Source organism: Mercenaria mercenaria, chromosome 1, assembly GCF_021730395.1.
Source record: "Mercenaria mercenaria strain notata chromosome 1, MADL_Memer_1, whole genome shotgun sequence".
Lineage (NCBI taxonomy): Eukaryota > Metazoa > Mollusca > Bivalvia > Venerida > Veneridae > Mercenaria > Mercenaria mercenaria.
Window position 1 is genome coordinate 45,837,874 of NC_069361.1, and position 19,273 is coordinate 45,857,146.

At 37.0% G+C, this 19,273-nt stretch overlaps 1 protein-coding gene across 1 annotated transcript in view; it reads right to left on the minus strand.

Moving 5' to 3' along the window:
• The window catches only part of LOC123540005 (general transcriptional corepressor trfA-like), a 60,631-nt gene that overhangs the window by 33,020 nt on the left and 8,338 nt on the right, over positions 1 to 19,273 (minus strand). The window contains exons 2-3 of the mRNA XM_053544459.1: positions 10,993 to 11,159; positions 5,913 to 6,035 (exon numbers count right to left, since the gene is read on the minus strand). Of these exons, the coding sequence (XP_053400434.1) occupies positions 5,913 to 6,035; positions 10,993 to 11,004 (135 nt within the window). The 5' untranslated portion in view covers positions 11,005 to 11,159. The remainder of the gene's footprint in view (positions 1 to 5,912; positions 6,036 to 10,992; positions 11,160 to 19,273) is intronic.

The window sequence follows — 19,273 nt, forward strand, 5'->3', positions numbered from 1 at the left end:
TCCAGGTAGGTTATTGTACGCAGAGAAATGAACATCAACAGGTGTGTAGAAAATGCTTCTAGAAAACTCTCTTTCACCTTACACTTTCTCCTTTCTACTGCACTCAAGAGACTTGGCATATTTCACTGAATTTTTATTGGACACAATTGACAGATGCTGTGTGTCACTCTTCAGTTTGAAAAACAGATAGCAATTGTAAGCACTTAAACAAATACTCAATACTTGATAAGCCATAAGTTATCACATATATCATTGAACATCCATCACATTTTATATACTGAACGAAGCAGCTTACCTGCAATTTATTATTCTGGCAATATCTCCAAATTTTTTTAAAGTACTTTCTTAAAAATAACCGCATGCTTAGAACATTATATTATTCACAATATTTCAAAATTTCAACAAAATCAAACATTGACATATAATTTACTCATTTTTCGACTTCAACCCTTTTTCGAAAGTAAAAACAAGAGGGCCATGATGGCCCTATATCGCTCACCTGTTATCATTGCACTTGAGGACAAGAACGTCCTCAGAAAAAATATCTAAGTCCAAAGGACAGGAACAACAAAGGGAAGAAATTTAACCAAAAAAAAAAAAATTCTTACAAGGTACAGATATGTCAAAATACGCCTAAAAATTGGAGGTACCATCCATGTTGTACCACAGGAAAGTGGTCTCGGTTTTTCCCTACAGCCAAAAATAAACAAGAGGGCCATGAAGGCCCTGTATCGCTCACCTGACCTATTGACCTAAAGATCATCAAGATCAACATTCTGACCAAGTTTCATTAAGATATGGTCATAAATGTAGCCTCTAAAGTGTTAACTAGCTTTTCCTTTGATTTGACCCGGTGACCTAGTTTTTGCCCCCACATGACCCAGATTCGAACTTGACCTAAAGATCATCAAGATTAACATTCTGATTAAGTTTCATGAAGATACAGTCATAAATCTGGCCTCTAGAGTCTTAACAAGCTTTTCCTTTGATTTGACCTAGTGACCTAGTTTTTTAACACACCTGACCCAGATTTAAACTTGACCTATAGATCATCAAGATTAACATTCTGACCAAGTTTCATTAAGATATGGTCATAAATGTGGCCTCTAAAGTGTTAACTAACTATTCCTTTTATTTGACCCCCGTGACCTAGTTTTTGACCCGACATGACCCAGATTCGAACTTGACCTAAAGACCATCAAGTTAACATTCTGACTAAGTTTCATGAAGATATAGTCAAAAATGTGGCCTCTAGAGTGTTAACAAGCTTTTCCTTTGATATGACCTAGTGACCTAGTTTTTGACTCCATCTGACCCAGATTTAAACTTGACCTAAAGATTATCAAGATTAACAATCTGACCAAGTTTCATTAAGATATGGTCATAAACGTGGCCTCTACAGTGTTAATTAGCTTTTCCTTTGATTTGACCCGGTGACCTAGTTTTTGACCCGACATGACCCAGATTCAAAATTGCCCTAAAGATCATCAAGTTTAACATTCTGACTAAGTTTCATGAAGATATAGTCATAAATATGGCCTCTAGAGTGTTAACAAGCTTTTCCTTTGATATGACCTAGTGACCTAGTTTTTGACCCCACCTAACCCAGATTTGAACTTGAGCTATAGATCATCAAGATTTGACCAAGTTTCATTAAGGTATGGTCATAAATGTGGCCTCTAGTGTAAACTAGCTTTTCATTTGATTGGCTTGGTGACCTAGTTTTTTATCCTACATGACCCAGATTCAAACTGGACCTTAAGATCATCAATATTAACAATCTGACCAAGTTTCATGAAGATACAGTCATAAATGCGGCTTCAACAGTGTTAACAAGCTTTTCCTTTGATTTGACCTGGTGACCTAGTTTATGATCCCAGATAACCAAATATCGAACTCGTCCAAGATTTTATTAAGGGTAACATTCTGACCAAGTTTCATTAAGATTGGGCCAAAAATGTGACCTCTATAGTGTTAACAAGCTTTTTCTTTGATTTGACCTGGTGACCTAGTTTTTGACCCCAGATGACAAAATATCGAACTCGTCCAAGATTTTATTGAGGGTAACATCCTGACCAAGTTTCATTAAGATTGGGCCAAAATTGTGACCTCTAGAGTGTTAACAAGCTTTTCCTTTGATTTGACCTGATGACCTAGTTTTTGACCCCAGATGACTTAATATCGAACTCATCCAAGATTTTATTGAGGGTAACATTCTGACCAAGTTTCATTAAGATTGGGCCAAAAATGTGACCTCTAGAGTGTTAACAAGCTTTTCCTTTGATTTGACCTGATGACCTAGTTTCTGATCCCAGATGACCCAATATCGAACTCGTCCAAGATTTTATTGAGGGTAACATTCTGACCAAGTTTCATTAAGATTGGGTCAAAAATGTGACCTCTAGAGTGTTAACAGTCAAATTGTTGACGACGGACGGACGGACGGACGGACGGACGACGGACGACGACGGACGCCGGACACAGGGTGATCACTAAAGCTCACCTTTGAGCACTTCGTGCTCAGGTGAGCTAAAAAGTTACTAAAAATAAGCTATTTATAGTAACGTAAAAGGGAAGTAATTAAAAAAAAATTATTGTAAGTGAACAAAAGAAGGATCTGCCAAATAAATCTGTTGACATAAATGAAATTTCAGATCAGTATCTTCATTAGTTACGGAGATATACCCATTTTAATTTGAAATAAAGGGAGGTAATTTGACATAAAATCAGTCCATAGTTATCTACCCTGATTGGCTCAGTCCAACTAATGACAATAATGAAATTTCAAATAAGTCCTATAAGTACTTACTGATATAAATCCATTTTGATTACAATCAGGGGAGGTAATCAAAATAACTCTGGAACCTACGACTGTATCTGATTTGCCATGGAATCCAAGATTTATTGTTGTTGAAGATATTTTGGAAGTTTGTATCAAATAAAACCATAAATGAAGTCTCTATATGGCTGCAAAAGCCAAAATAGCAAATTCTGGACCTATTAAGGGGCCATAACTCTGGAACCCATGAAGGAATCTGGCCAGTTCAAAACAGGAATCAAGACCTTGTAGAGATACAAGTTGTGTGCAAGTTTGGTTAAAATCAAATCATAAATGAAGTTGCTATTGTGCAGACAAGGCCAAAATAGCTAATTTTGGCCCTTTCAGGGGCCATAACTTTGGAACCCATTAAGGGATCTGGCCGGTTCAAGAAAGGAAGCGAGATCTTATGGTGACACAAGTTGTGTGCAAGTTTGATTAAATTCAAATCATAAATAAAGCTGCTATTGTGCAGACAAGGTCAAAATAGCTAATTCTGGCCTTTTCAGGGGCCATAACTCTGGAACCCATAACGGAATCTGGCCAGTTCAAGAAAGGAACCAAGATCTTATGGTGATACAAGTTGTGTGCCAGTTTGGTAAAAATAAAATCATAAATGAAGCTGCTATTGTGCAGACAAGGTCAAAATAGCTAATTTTGGCCCTTTCTGGGGCCATAACTCTGGAACCCATAATGGGATCTGGCCAGTTCAAGAAAGGAACCGAGATCTTTTGGTGATACAAGTTGTGTGCAAGTTTGGTTAAAATAAAATCATAAACGAAACCACTATCGTGCAGACACGAAATTGTTGACGCACGCACGCACGCACGGACTGACGAAGGACGACGGACGAAGGGTGATCACAAAAGCTCACCTTGTCACTATGTGACAGGTGAGCTAAAAATACACTGAAATGTCTCTCGTTTTCAAACAAGTGAAAAATGTTATGAGGGAAGAAAATGTGACCACTACAGTGAAATTATTGCCGGATATTGGCAGACACAGGGCGATCACAACAAGAGATCACAGAGTGATCTTGGCGCCCACCAATGTGCCATTTTTGAGTGTTCCAAATTTCAAGACTTACTGACTAGCTCAAGGTCAAATTTCATTTCCGTACACAACACTGTGCATGTGGTCCAAATTCGAAAGCTGTAGCTTGAGAAATGTGAAAGTAGGTCACTAGATCAATCTTAAGGTCAAAGTTTAATTCGGTACACAAAACTATGCAAGTGGTCCAAATTTGAAGGCTGTAGCTTGAGAAATGTGAAAGTAGGTCACTAAGTCAAAATCAAGGTCAAATTTCACTTCAGAAACAAATCTATGCATGTAGTCCAAAATTGAAGCCTGTACCTTCAAAAATGTGAAAGTAGGTCACTAGGTCAATGAAAAGGTCAAAGTTTGTTTTGGTACACAATCCTATTCATGTGGTCTAAATTTGAAGCCTGTAGCTACAGAAATGTGAAAGTAGGTCACTATGTCAATCTTAAGGTCAAAGTTCATTTCAGTACACAAAACTACGCAAGTGGTCCAAATTTGAAGGCTGTAGCTTGAGAAATGTGAAAGTAGGTCACTAGGTCAATGTAAAGGTCAAAGTTTGTTTCGGTACACAAAACCATGCATGTGGTCTAAATTTGAAGCCTGTAGCTACAGAAATGTGAAAGTAGGTCACTAGGTCAATCTTAAGGTCAAAGTTCATTTCGGTACACAAAACTATGCAAGTGGTCCAAATTTGAAGGCTGTAGCTTGAGAAATGTGAAAGTAGGTCACTAGGTCAAAATCAAGGTCAAATTTTATTTTGGAATACAGAACTATGCATGTGGTCCAAATTTGAAGCCTGGTCAATGTAAAGGTTAAAGTTTGTTTCGGTACATAAAACCATGCATGTGGTCCAAATTTGAAGGCTGTAGCTTGAGAAATGTGAAAGTATGTCACTAGGTCAAAATCAATGTCAAATTTCATTTCGAAACACGAAATTATGCATGTGGTCCAAATTTGAAGCCTGTACCTTCAAAAATGTGAAAGTAGGTCACTAGGTCAATGTCAAGGTCAAAGTTTATATCAGTGCACAAAACTATGCATGTGGTCCAAATTTGAAGGTTGTAGCTACAGAAATGTGAAAGTAGGTCACAAGGTCAAAATCAAGGTCAACTCATGTCAAGGTTCATCTTGCCACTCAAAACCATACATGTGGTCCAAATTTGAATGTTGTAGGTTATTGACAAGAAGTTTTTAAAAGCTTTTCCCTATATACGTCTATATGAACCATGTGACCCCAGGGGGGGGCCCATATTTGACCCTAGGGGGATAATTTTAACAAACTTGGTAGAGAACCACCAGGCGATGCTACATTACAATATCAAAGCCCTAGGCTTTGTGGTTTGGACAAGAAGATTTTCAAAGTTTTTCCCTATATAAGTCTATGTAAACCATGTGACCCCCTGGGCGGGGCCATATTTGACCCTAAGGGGATAATTTGAACAATCTTAGTAGAAGACCACTAGATGATGTCACATACAAAATATCAAAGCCCTAGGCCCTGTGGTTCTGGACAAGAGGTTTTTCAAAGTTTTTCCCTATATAAGTCTATATAAACCATGTGACCCCCGGGCGGGGCCATATTAGACCCCAGGGAAATAATTTCAATCATCTTGGTAGAGGACCACTAGATGATGCTTCATACCAAATATCAAAGCCCTAGGTTCTGTGGTTTTGGCCAAGAAGGTTTTCAAAGTTTTTCCCTATATAAATCTATGTAAATTATAGAAATAAACAAAGGGCCATAACTTACTAAAAATTTGTTGAACCATTCTGATTTTCAGGGGGACACAACTAGGGTACCAATACATCATTCTGACAAAGTTTGGTCAAAATCCCCCTGGTAGTTTCTGAGGAGATGCGATAACGAGAAATTGTTAACGGAAGGACGGACGGACGGACGGACGGACGGACGGAAGGACGCCGGACCACGGACGCAGAGTGATTTGAATAGCCCACCATCTGATGATGGTGGGCTAATAAAAATTCAACAGCCAGTAAAGAGTCACCACCTCAATTTTTTCGGGACGGTTGAAAATAAAATTAAATACTATACCTCATGTCTAATTCGCAGTATGTCATTCTTTTTCCGAATGGCCTGCATTTTCTGTGTAAGGAGGGCTTCCTTCTCCTCCTTTGTAAGTATATCAAGGAACAGTTCCGCTCCATCATTAAAACTCTGAAAATAACACAGTATAAATACATACACAAAATATCTTTGATTTTTACATTGACTCAATAATGCTGAATCCCTCTAAACTGGAAACCTGAAAACCCTCTGATGGAAAAGCTATCTTGCTCTAGAACAAGCTCCTTCTATTGAAAATAACCACTCTAAATTGAAGTGTTTTTTTTTCGGACCTGAAACTGTTCAATTGAAAGGGATTCCACTGTACTTAAACATACAGTCGAACTTCGATGGCTCGAACTCGAGGGTCCCGTGGAAATTAGTTCGAGTTTTCCGTTGTTCGAGCCATCCAAATGGCGGCCATTTTGAATTTGGGAATACGAGGGCATAATGTGTTACAGACCTTACATCGTAATATATTGTCATATTGTACCTAATGTGTGTATGATACGATGATAAATAAAAAACGAACGCTGAAATATGCTTTATTATTTATTTTCAAACATGACATAGATACGAAAAAGAAAAACACAGATAAAACACTAATATAATTATAAGAATTTGTTGAAGACAGCATCAAACAGAAAGACATGAAAAGCAAACCTTTATGAATCATAATCCAGCACAAATATTATCAAATATATTGCGTTCCAGTAGCCGACTTAGCTATTCCCCATTTCCGGGTCATTTACTTTGATTAGCTATGCTAAAGCAGTATGAAAGTTGATATCGGATCTCCCGTTTTAACGCAGAAAAATTAAAGACAGACATTGCTCAATTATTTTAAATAATTTTATTCGAAGTCCCATTAAAGCATTGCAGTGAACGAAAGTCACTTTATTTAATTTGTTTGTCGTATACCGACGCTAATTACATAAGCGTGTGAAAATTACGCATGCGCCGGTTAAAGGGGAAGCTTGGGGAATGTCAGGCAGAGGTGTGAAAAACTTTGTAAACACAAGCCATTCCGGCGACAAATTGTCTGTTCGACTGAATAGGTGTAATTATCACTGTAATCAGGCCGAAGGGACCACCAAATGAGTTCGAGAGTTCGAATTTTCGAAGTTCGAGCGATCCGAGGTAGAACTATATAGAATAAAGAAGGCATAAATTCGGGACCGGGCGAAGAGTTCGAGCGATCCCGGGTGTTCGAAAGATCCGAGTTCGAGCCACCGAAGTTCATCTGTAGTACAGTTTCTTTTTGATTTGCATAACTTGTTATATGCAAGTAAGTGGTAACTTTTCCACATCAGTCAATGGAGGCAAATTTACTAAATACCCAGTCAATCAGCCATAGAGAACAACTACCTTCACAGAATGTGCTGTTTCTCAGTGACTGCAAGAAATGCTCCCTATGAAGCTAGTTATTCTTTTCTTTTTTTATTTGCGGTGGGGGGGGGGGGGGAGTTAATGTCACATTGACACAAACATAGGTTATACAGTGACTTTCCAGCTATTCAAAGTGGAGGAAAACCCAACATGCCCCACTTTACATTAATTCAGTACAGAAGGGCAACCAGGTAGAACCATCATCCAGCTGTATGGCTTCCTCAGCAAAGTTTCCAACCCACAGCAATCAGCATGGTAAGGGGCAAGTCATTCAAAGTCAGCAACCACTCGGCTATCGAAGTCCCTCTATCAAGCTTACTAGACAAATTATTTCTATTTAAAACAAAGTTTAAACTTGCTTATAAACACAGGAAGATATCATTCTATGTCAATAAACAATACTTTTTTTTTTTTTTTTACATTAAGCAAATTCCTGATACAAAACATATATTTGAGAATTCCTTCATGCCATGCATTTGGCAACTGCAACTTTTGTACCATCAGAACATATGTTGTCTTGAACATGAAAACATAAACTTTGGTTATGTAAACAAACTGTAAGGAATGTACAAAAATCTTCATTTAATACTTAAATATCCTAGCCAAGAGCCTAAAGCACAGTTTTGCAATTATGAATCACTGTATTCAGTTTTTACAGTCATTACTTTCTGCTCAGTTTTGGAGAAAAAAAATTAAAACATATCAAAATCAATCTCTACCAATCTTTCTTGGGCTGGTGCTGGTTCCAAGGCTGAAGACCAGTCGGTCAATAAAACCTTATGATTGGCCAATTTCAAGACTGAGATCTGAATCAACCAATCAGGTGCATGATTTTAAGATGGGTTCCAAATCTGTTAATAATTTTGAAAACTGTTGTCTTGTAATAATACTGGTGACCCACACGGGGGCTAAACCTACAACAAGAGGACCATGATGGTCCTGAATCGCTCACCTCTTCCCACATGACCCAGTATTGAGTATGACATCGTTTTTTCTATTATTTGACATACCGTTTTTTCCCGAATTAAGGCCCCATCTCTAATTAACGCCCCCCACCCGTTTTGGAGGGGGAAAAAAGTCAACAAGAACGAAAAAAAATCACCTACCTCATTTTTATAAGTCCACATAATAAGTAATTTACAGTTAAGTATCCAATGTATTAAGAATTAAACACACTTTTAAACAGTACATGTACCGTAAATCCAAAACGTTTATACTATGTACGGTACGTATCCAATCATCAAATAGAAAATTAAACGGTAAATCCATTTTTGATTTGTTTTTGCACCACCCGCGCACAAGCTTCCTGTCTACTTTAAACAAATTTGCGGCAAAGTGTTAACCTTTTCTTCGGCAGTTTTAATAACTTTTAATTTAAAAGCCGGCACATAAGCAGCGTGTCAAACGACTGACATTGTGTATTGCAGTACCCGCATGTACTAAGGAAAATATTATCGGAGTACACAGCTGTTTGGGTATGATGGCGTAATGTGTAATGTAGTGAGCGTGTCACGGAATACATGAGGTACCGTATTTAAATGCATAATTTTAAGACACACTGCATTAAATTGTATGCCAAATAATTACGTTTTGGGGGAATTAAACAACACAGAAACACTTTACACTTGGTTTGAACAATGTTTTTAAGTTTTGTAAAAAAAAAATATTTTTTATTTTTTTACCTCAAATGAACGCCCCCTCTTTGGAAAATGTAAGGCCCCCGGGGGCGTCTATTCGGGAAAATACGGTAGTGACCTAGTTTTTCAGCTCATGTGACCCAGTTTTGAACTTGACCTAGATATTATCAAGATAAAAATTCTGACCAATTTTCATGAAGATCCATTGAAAAATAAGGTCTCTAGAGAGGTAACAAGGTTTTTCTATTATTGGACCTATTGACCTAGTTTTCAAAGGTACGTGACCCAGTTTTGAACTTTATCTAGATATCATCAAGATGAACATTCTCACTAATTTTCATGAAGATCTCATGAAAAATATGGCCTCTAGAGAGGTCACAAGGTTTTTCTATTTTTATACCTACTGGCCTAGTTTTTGACCGCATGTGACCCAGTTTCGAACTTGACCTAGATATCATCAAGGTGAACATTCAGATCAATTTTCATGAAGATCCATTGAAAAATATGGCCTCTAGAGAGGTCACAAGATTTTTCTAATTTTAGACCTACTGGCCTAGTTTTTGACCGCAGTTGACCCAGTTTCGAACTTGACCTAGATATCATCAAGATGAACATTCAGACCCACTTTCATACAGATCCCATGAAAAGTATGGCCTTTAGAGAGGTCACAAGGTTTTTTTATTATTTGACCTACTGACCTAGTTTTTGATGGCACGTCACCCAGTTTCAAACTTGACCTAGATATCATCAAGGTGAACATTCTGACCAATTTTCATGAAGATCCATTCAAGGGTATGGCCTCTAGAGAGGTCACAAGGTTTTTCTATTTTAAGACCTACTGACCTAGTTTTTGATCACAGTTAACCCAGTTTCAAACTTGACCTATATATCATCAAGATAAACATTCAGACCAACTTTCATACAGTTCCCATGAAAAATATGGCCTCTAGAGAGGTCACGTTTTTTCATTATTTGACCTACTGACCTACTTTTTGATGGCACGTGACCCACTTTCAAACTTGACCTAGATATCATCAAGATGAACATTCTGACCAATTTTTATGAAGATCCATTCACAAGTATGGACTCTAGAGAGGTTACAAGGTTTTTCTATTTTTAGACCTACTGACCTAGTTTTTGATGGCACGTGACCCACTTTCGAACTTGACCTAGATATCATCAAGATGAACATTCTGACCAATTTTCATGAAGATCTCATGAAATATATGGCCTCTAGAGAGTTCATAAGGTTTTTCTATTTTTAGACCTACTGACCTAGTTTTTGACCGCACGTGACCCAGTTTCGAACTTGACCTAGATATCATCAAGGTGAACATTCTGACCAATTTTTATGAAGATCCATTCACAAGTATGGCCTCTAGAGAGGTCACAAGATTTTTCTATTTTTAGACCTACTGACCTAGTTTTTGACCGCACGTGACCCTATTTCGACCTTGACCTAGATATCATCAAGATGAACATTCAGACCAATTTTCACACAGATCCCATGAAAAATATGGCCTCTAGAGAGGTCACAAGGTTTTTCTATTATTTGACCTACTGACCTAGTTTTTGAGGCCACATGACCCACTTTCGAATTTGACCTAGATATCATCAAGGTGAACATTCTGACCAATTTTCATGAAGATCTTATGAAATATATGGCCTCTAGAGAGGTCGCAAGGTTTTTCTATTTTTAGACCTACTGACCTAGTTTTTGACCGCACGTGACCCAGTTTCGAACTTGACCTAGATATCATCAAGGGGAACATTCTGACCAATTTTCATAAAGATCCCATGAAAAATGTGATGTCTAGAGTGGTCACAAGCACGCACGCACGCACGGACTGATGGATGGACGCTGCGCGATCACAAAAGCTCACCTTGTCACTTTGTGACAGTTGAGCTAAAAATAATTTGAGAAGTCCCTTTTTGATTTACTTAGTAAGAGGGCATGTAGCGCAAATGGGTAGTTTAACGGGCAGCATGGCAGCACTTCAAAAGGGGCATGGCACTGTGCAATTTTTAAAAGATCTACTTACCATATTTGCCATATCAAATGAGCCGTAGCTTGTATGGTAAAAGTTGTTGTTGTAAGACAGTAGTTCTTCTTGTCTTTACTGAGTTATCTCCCCTGTTCTTGTAAATCCCCTCTGCAGATGGCCAGTTTCTATAGTTACGTAGGTTATGGAGGTCCCCTGCCCCATACCTGAAAATACACAAGATTCATGTATCTTTAACTCTATGATACCTGCCATTATCATATCTTCTAAAAGATTCTGACTTTTCTATTAGTCAAAAGGCATCATGTGCTGAACCTATATATTCCATATCGAGTCAGTAAAATGTCCAATATGGATTTTCGATTGCTGTATCGCTGACACTTTGGACTGAGCTGTATCATGACAGAAAAAGTGTAGTTGGCAAGATAAAATCATTATATGATTATGTACATGCACTTATATTTTGTTATTACAATTTTACCCTGTGACTAACAGGGTAGATTATCTACGCACATCAGAACTGAGTTTTTCCTTGTCGGGTACAATGCAATGTCTGTGCCTTTTTATTTTTTATCATCAAGTACTGACAAAAAGTATGCATTTTCTCAACATCAAAAATTTTGACAAATGTCTTAAGAAAAGCCCCAGTGATTCTATTATATGATATAGTAGTATATCTAATATTAAAGAAAGGTGTTTTGCCAGCATAAATATTTAATACAGGATGCAACATCAAATACTATAAGCTGTTACATGTAGTAAAGAAAGAAAGGAATAATTTGAAAGGGAATCAAAGAAATAGATGTTTAAATAGTTAACAAACAATGCTTTGAACAAACATCTATCAAAGAAATTATGTGAAGTTAAAGAGAATATCAACATAAAACTTGTGTTTGGAAAAAACACTTTAGGTCACACCAACACAATTTAGGTCATATTAGCAAGTTTAAATCTCACTTAAATAAATGGTGGAGGAACAGGCGCAAACTTGCACATTGGTAGAGTCAACAACTAGCACCTTGGTTGAAAAAATCGCTGATGTTATTTCAGGAAGCATATATTAATATGTTGATCATAGACATACTGTGCATTCTTGTATTTTAGATATGTTGTGCTCTTAATGAGTATTAAAATAAAAGTAGTAATTGTTTATATATTTTCTTTTCACTTTATGTTTATACATGTATACGTTTCCATTCTGAAATATATAGGTACCAGTAAAGAAAAAATTATCAGGAGCGATTTTTGGGCAACTTGATATTTTTACAAGAGGGATTTTGTCCAACTTGATAACTTCACTGCGGGGTTTTGTCCAGGAAGATCAGAAACAGCAGGGGGGTGGGGGGGGGGGGTGTTGTCCAGGGGTGATTTTTTCCTACATTAATTTTCGATTACATGTGACCTATTTTATCTTTACCTTTTTACCACACCTTAACAATATTTGTGTGAAGAATTGTGTTTACAAAATGTCTTTCGGCCTACACTTAATTTGACAGTACATTAGAGGCCTGTGTTTTGACGAAACGTTTAAGTCTGTCCGTCAGTCTAGTCAGTAGTTGGGACTGCAACTTTTTCAGCTTTGGGAGTCCCAGGACTGCAACTTGAAATTGCTAGTGAGAACCCTGGTTGAACCTACGATCAGGGATGACCATCAGTCAAAGTTTTAACCAATTCTGCCATATGATAAATTGAAATTGCTACACACAAGGTCTTTTAGACCTGTGCGTGTTTGGTGTGGTGGTGGTGTGAGGGGGGAGGAGGGGGGGGGGGGGGGGGGGCTAATTACATTTATGATGCATGTATTACAGTTATAATCTGACCACACTCCCAAAATGTGACAGTCCCACCCTCCTCCCATCCCTTCCTACCTCTCAAGTGTTTCTATGTATTTAAGCTTGGGTGTTCCATTTGGGGACCTGTGCATTTTTTTCACAAATATATGAGAATCTGATAAGGATCAGCCTTGCAGTCACACATGTACAAAACCATGCTTCAGTATAATTACATATTTCTTGTCTATAAAAAGATTACCTACGTATCTTATCTAAAAAATAATAACAGAAAAACAAACATTTTCATCCTTTTAAACAAACTTCTTTCCATTTAAAAAAATAAAAACAGGAACTGCAGACAGTCTGATAGAACAATAAGAATAAATTACAGCCAGTGTCTGTTCAATTAGCACATGTTCTGTGATCAATTAGGTCTGAGACTGAAGCTAACTTCATAGCGAAAACAACAGATGGTAATCTTAAAACATAATCTATTGCAAGCTACTTTGCTAATCTGCTTCACTAAATATTATTTTGTTTCCTAAGGTCCCAACATGAAGTCCAATGTAAACTTAGCTGTGACTGGTCTCCAAACAATTTTTAATGTTTTTCAGTTATATTATGGTGGGCTGTTAACCTAACCCTGTACCAGTATTAACCTATTCTCAGCAAGTAACTGCCAACTTCTCCACATGATTAAGATGTGGATGGTGAATGATTTTAGATACAATGTCTTTCATTAGATCGTCATGGAGAACATACGACTTGCCTGGGGATCAAACTCACAACCCTGTGATCCATAGATCTGCACTCTCCCTAAGCGGGTATTTTATCATGGACCCGTGACTCCATTTTTTCCTTAGAAGGCACTAAAACAAGTGCCTTCTAATGAAAATGCTTAACATGAATTTGACTGTATCCAACTTTTTAAAAATTTTCATCCTTCTGTGTAACACAGACATTTGCCATTCTACATGTAAACCAGTCTATTGTCTGAACTGAAATGGCCAGTAACTCTTGCCATTTTGAAATAACACAATTGGAAATCTGACAAAAACCAAAGTACTGCATTCACACATCAAGTACTTACTGCAATAAGCATGAAAACAATTACAAATCAAAGATGTTACACATATCTGCCAGATGCAGAACAGTTAGATAATGCTGTGGTAACATGTAAGTGATAGCATGCCAGTAGCACGCTAATTGTTCAGGCTACATGTATATTGTTCAGGTAGGTGCAGTGACATTTACATTCACTGTTCACTTCATGCATTTGACTTACATATACTAGGATTTCTAGTAATCCAGATGAGATATGGACCAAATAAATAGTTTTATTTTTTACTGACTAACAAAGGCTTTCATTATGTGTTATATTACCTTAGTTCTACACAAGGGTCATCACCTCTGAAAGTTTGAAAAAGAAAATTTAAGTATGAGGGTTTTGTCCACAAGCACACTGTGCTGTACATACATGATATGAAGCCAATTGGGCCCAGAAAATTCCAAGACCAGTCTCCCAGAATCTAGAAACCCAACTTTTTCTAAAATAAGATCTTAGAGATGGGCAGTATATCAAAGGGAAGGCCCTCATAATTATGATGATTTTTTTTGTTAGCAATATTTTGTTTACCGATGGCATCACGTAAAGTTTAAACTTACTACTGAGCCAGATGTACAAAACCGCAATTTGCTGATGCAACCACAAAATGGCTCAATAAAATCATGGTATACAATATTTTCTTGCTCATCATTTCTAATTCCATAAAATAGAAGTAATCAGTAAGGCAATTAATTAACACATAAAATAAAGGCAGACTGTAAAGAAAACATTAACGAAATATTAATAAATAAACCACTGGTAATTACTGGCAAAATATACCATATGTAATAACCGTCATTCTATCATGTATTGGAATGTCCTAGATTAATGTACACATTTATTCGCCATGATTAATTCAATGAGAAGCGGGTAAAATATATAAACAGTTACAGGTGAGAAAGTCATCAAACATCTACGTTTAATATTATACTGTACAGAAAGTCAATGTTTCCTATGTTTCACTGGTCTATGATACAGTTGAATAACTTATTTTACCCTTACCCTGCTAAATTTCTATAATGAACTTGCCCATCTTTCAATTTGGACAGTACCATTAACTATCAAAAGGGGTGCTTAACCAAAAAGATACTGACTGAACAGCGAACAGTGCAGACCATGATCAGACTGCACGAATGTGCAGGCTGATCTTTGTCTGCACTGGTCGCAAAGGCAGAATCACTTGCAGCCAGCAGGTTAAGGATTAACCAGCCATGATTTGTCTGAAGCAGTCAGTCAGTTATTTTTTTTTTTATTTTGTTTGTTTGTCACACCGGCACAATTATTGGCCATATGGTGACTTTCCTGCTTTGATGGTGGAGAAAGACCTCAGATGCCCCTCCCTGCATTATTTCATCACAGGCGGGCACCTGTGTTATCAAGCTGGATGGCTTCCTCACATGAAGAATTCAATGCCCCGAGTGAGGCTCGAACCCACATCAGTGAGGGGCAAGTGATTTGAAGTACGAGAAATTAACCACTTGGCTACAGTGGCCTCTTTCGTAATTGAATTTTTGTTCTAATTCCAACTTGTTTAATGCAGCTACCTGCCCTAGGCAGCCACACTGTGCCGTTCCCTTGGCTGACTGCCTCCAGATTGTAGGACAACAACAACAACAAGAATTTTTAGATATCAGGAAATTATTGCTATATTTCTTGAGACGGCTTTGAAACTTCAAATAACAGATTACATGTTATGGAAGCACACAAGATTTAGTTGTTTTTATTAATTTTCAGTTAAATTTCAAAAGGTGTTTGCAACGGGGTTCTGGCAGTAATCTGCCATATCATAACAATTGTATTTATCAATCGTTAAGTGCAAATTCCTCCAAGGTGTACTGGTAAAGAAGGTAGAAAAGGTTTTACTGCCGAAGCGGCCCAGGTTTAATTCCCGACTCAGACATGCTTTTTTTTTTGATTTGGCATTTTTTTTAAGATAGTTTAGAAACAAAAACTTATGTTCTGATGTTCATAACAGGACATGTTCTGATGTTCATAACCTGACCAAACTTTAAAACAAAATCATGCAGTTTTAGCCAAAATCTGGAGTCCAATCCCTTTAATACATACAGGTTCGTCTTTAATAGTGACATAACTGAGAAAATTCATCAAATGCAAGGATCAAACTTCTGGGTCCATATTCATAAAGCATCTTAAATATAAGAAATTGCTTATTTACTTAAGTATTACTGAGGTAAGAAATATATTAGATATATAAGTTACTTAAAAGTAAGTCAGGGTGCTAGGTGACATAACTTAAAGCAAAACAATGCACTAACTTAAGTCATTTCTTACGCTTCGTCTGTTTAAGCTGTTTTATGAAAAGGACTTTAGAATAGAAGTTTTTACTTAGAATTAGACTGAAATCACTACAAACTTAAGTAAAATCTTCAACTTAAGTCACAACTTTTACTTAAGATGCTTTATGAATACAGCCCCTGGACTCTATACTGACAATCTAAGCAGACATACACAGAGGAACTCATTGCCTTTAAACACCCATTGATGCAGTCCCATTAATTAGCTATTCGTAAAATCGAAGCTTTCAAAATAATCTAAATCTATTTTATTATCAGTTAAATCTGTCTTCAAAATAAATCGATACCAAAATATTTTCCATCAAACATAAATTTTGTGTTTTTATGCTTTAAAGTGCAAAGGATTGGGAAAAAGTTCGGAAACTTTTTGTTTATTGAAAACAACAGTTTTCTGATAGATCTCCACACATATGCCATCCAAATTGTTTCTCTGCTTTAAATACCTGTAAATATGAAATAATTTCAATATTCTCATAAGCTGGCAGTGTTCCATATCCAAGGAAAAAACGAGATAGACATGTTTAAAGCCCTGACTATCTATCTCTCCCCCACAGAAGAGATAGCAGCAAGAAAAGTAAATCAACCCCAGACAGCTGAGAGTACTCAAAAATAAGTTCAAGTAGGAAGCAGGAACTGTGTACATCAAGAATTAGGCTGATTGATTTCATGGCTGTTGATATTCACCTCCAGGTAAATGAAAAATTGGTTGTGAAGTTTGGCCATGTTTGTTGGTACCAACACACTTCTTCCAGCGTCTTTTTTGTCATAGTATACCAATTTGTGATCAGTTAGTACCATTCCTTGTATCAGTTGTCTTATTCCTTGTGGCTCACCATGTTCAGTATAATGTTTGTTTGTTTATTTTGGTTAAGCGCTGTTTTTCAACAGTATTTCAGTTATGTAACAGCAAGCAATTATCCTACCCAGTGTTCTAGGAATCTATACCAGTACTAAATTGTTCTCCCAAGAAACTGTCAACTTCTCCACATGAATCAGAAGTTGAGAATAAAATGATTTATCATATGCCTTGCCAGAGGATCAAACTCACAACCCTGCAATCTGTAGATATGCACTCTCCCTATAAAGCTAAGTGGACGGGCATGTTCAATATAATCTCACGCTACTGTAGGCAAATATGCACCACAAAGCTAAACCTATTTTATAAAACATTAATTTTAGCTGAAATCAGACCAACACTTCAGGGATAATTCAGACATATACAACACATTAAACAAGAGGTCCATGAAGGCCCTGCATAGCTCACCTGACTTACTCCTTACGTCTAGTTTTCAGAAAGACAGCCAGTCTGACCAAGTTTCATAAAGATTGGGTTTAAGATAACCGAATTTGAACTTGAGCTAGATTTCAAGACAACCATATTGACAAATTTCATGAAGATCAGGTAGAAAATACGGCCTACTGAGTGTTAACGTAAGGTTTTTCTAAGACTGAACCTAGTGGCCTGGTTAGAATTTCATAAAGACAAACATTCTGACCACAATCCTCTGAAGAGTTAACACGTGACCTAGTGACTGACATTTGGACAAAGATGGACCAATTTCAAATCAAACATAGTTTCTCATGAAAACATTCTGGTTAGGTTTCAGACAGAATAAAAATGTGGCCTCCTGAGTGTTAACAAGTTTTTTCTATGATTTGACCTAGTGTCCTAGTTTTTGACAACAGGTAATACAGTTTCAAATTTGGCCTAGATTTCATAAAGGCTAAGATGAACATTCTGACTAAGGTTTCATTTAGATCAGGTAGAACATTATGGCCTTTTACAAGGTTTTCTATGATTGACGACATAGTGACCTAGTTTTTAATCCTAGCTTTATACCCAGTTTCAAATTCATCCAAAATATTAAAGACCAAGGTCCATTAAAAATGGGCCAAAAATGTGACCTCTAAAGTGTTAACAGTAAAAATGTTACTGAAGAACAACAATGAATACAGGGGTATCACAATATCTCTTTTTGAGCTCTGTGTACTACTTGGACAAGCTAAAAAGATAACAGCCCATAATTTGCCAAAAATCATTGATCTATACCACAAACATACTTATCATTATATTTTCACTATTTTTTCTAACTAGGTAAGATTGAAATCATATCCCTGCCTTACTGCCACTCCCATCCCTGTGAATGAATGTCCTTGGGGAGGGCAAGGGGGTAGCAGTTATTTCTGATATTTGCTTGGAGGGGTGGGGGTGTGGATTGGGGATTATTAAGTGGGATGGATTATACATGGTTAAATGGTACAGTCACTGCCATACAGGCCTGGGTTTCTGCCTGAGAATCTGAAACATTCTTTCACAGTACAGTAACATGTGCAGTGTAAAGGTAAATTTTGGCAACTGGAAACAAATGTATAGTCTACCCACTACATAAGCACAAAAGGTACAGACCAACAACTAAACTACATGTTTAAAAAAAAAAACAGCACCTAACAAACTCCACTATAATTTACTCAATAAAAAACAACAGAAATATTTGTATGAATGAAACAAAAACTATCTATTAAACATAGACATATCCTAGGTTCATGTATTTTCTGCTTATCAGTTTTTTTTTTCACCTGGAAATTTGGAAACCACAAAATTACTCATTCACAAACTCACTTCTGTAGGAGTCTGAGATAAACCAAAACAAAGCTCTGTAACAGCTCTACTGCAGGAGTGCCTGCAGGCTAGTGGATGAACACCTGAGCTATACCAAACTGAAGTAAAATGTGTTTTCTCTGTCGAGAATCACCATTTAGTGATAATGTGCAAAACATGAGAATTACAATGTGTTTTTCTCATTGAGGCTCTTGTTTCTAACAGGCAGAAAACCTAACAATCATGTCAGAGAAGACAGACTGGAGTAATCATACAGATGTTTGTCTACAGTTTGGCATCATGTATTACTGGACATTGATCTACAAGCAATGCCATCTATGTGTACAATATGCCTTTCATCAATGAGCACAATACCCAACTTTGTAAAGCTGCCTCACTAGTATAACAGATGTTAGACACAGGACAGATAACCCTGCCCAATCACATTACATGGACACCTAGCTGACCCCTTTACTGTTGAACATCAAGCAAGAAAGCTTCTAGTACAGCTGTTTACAGTCAAAATCCA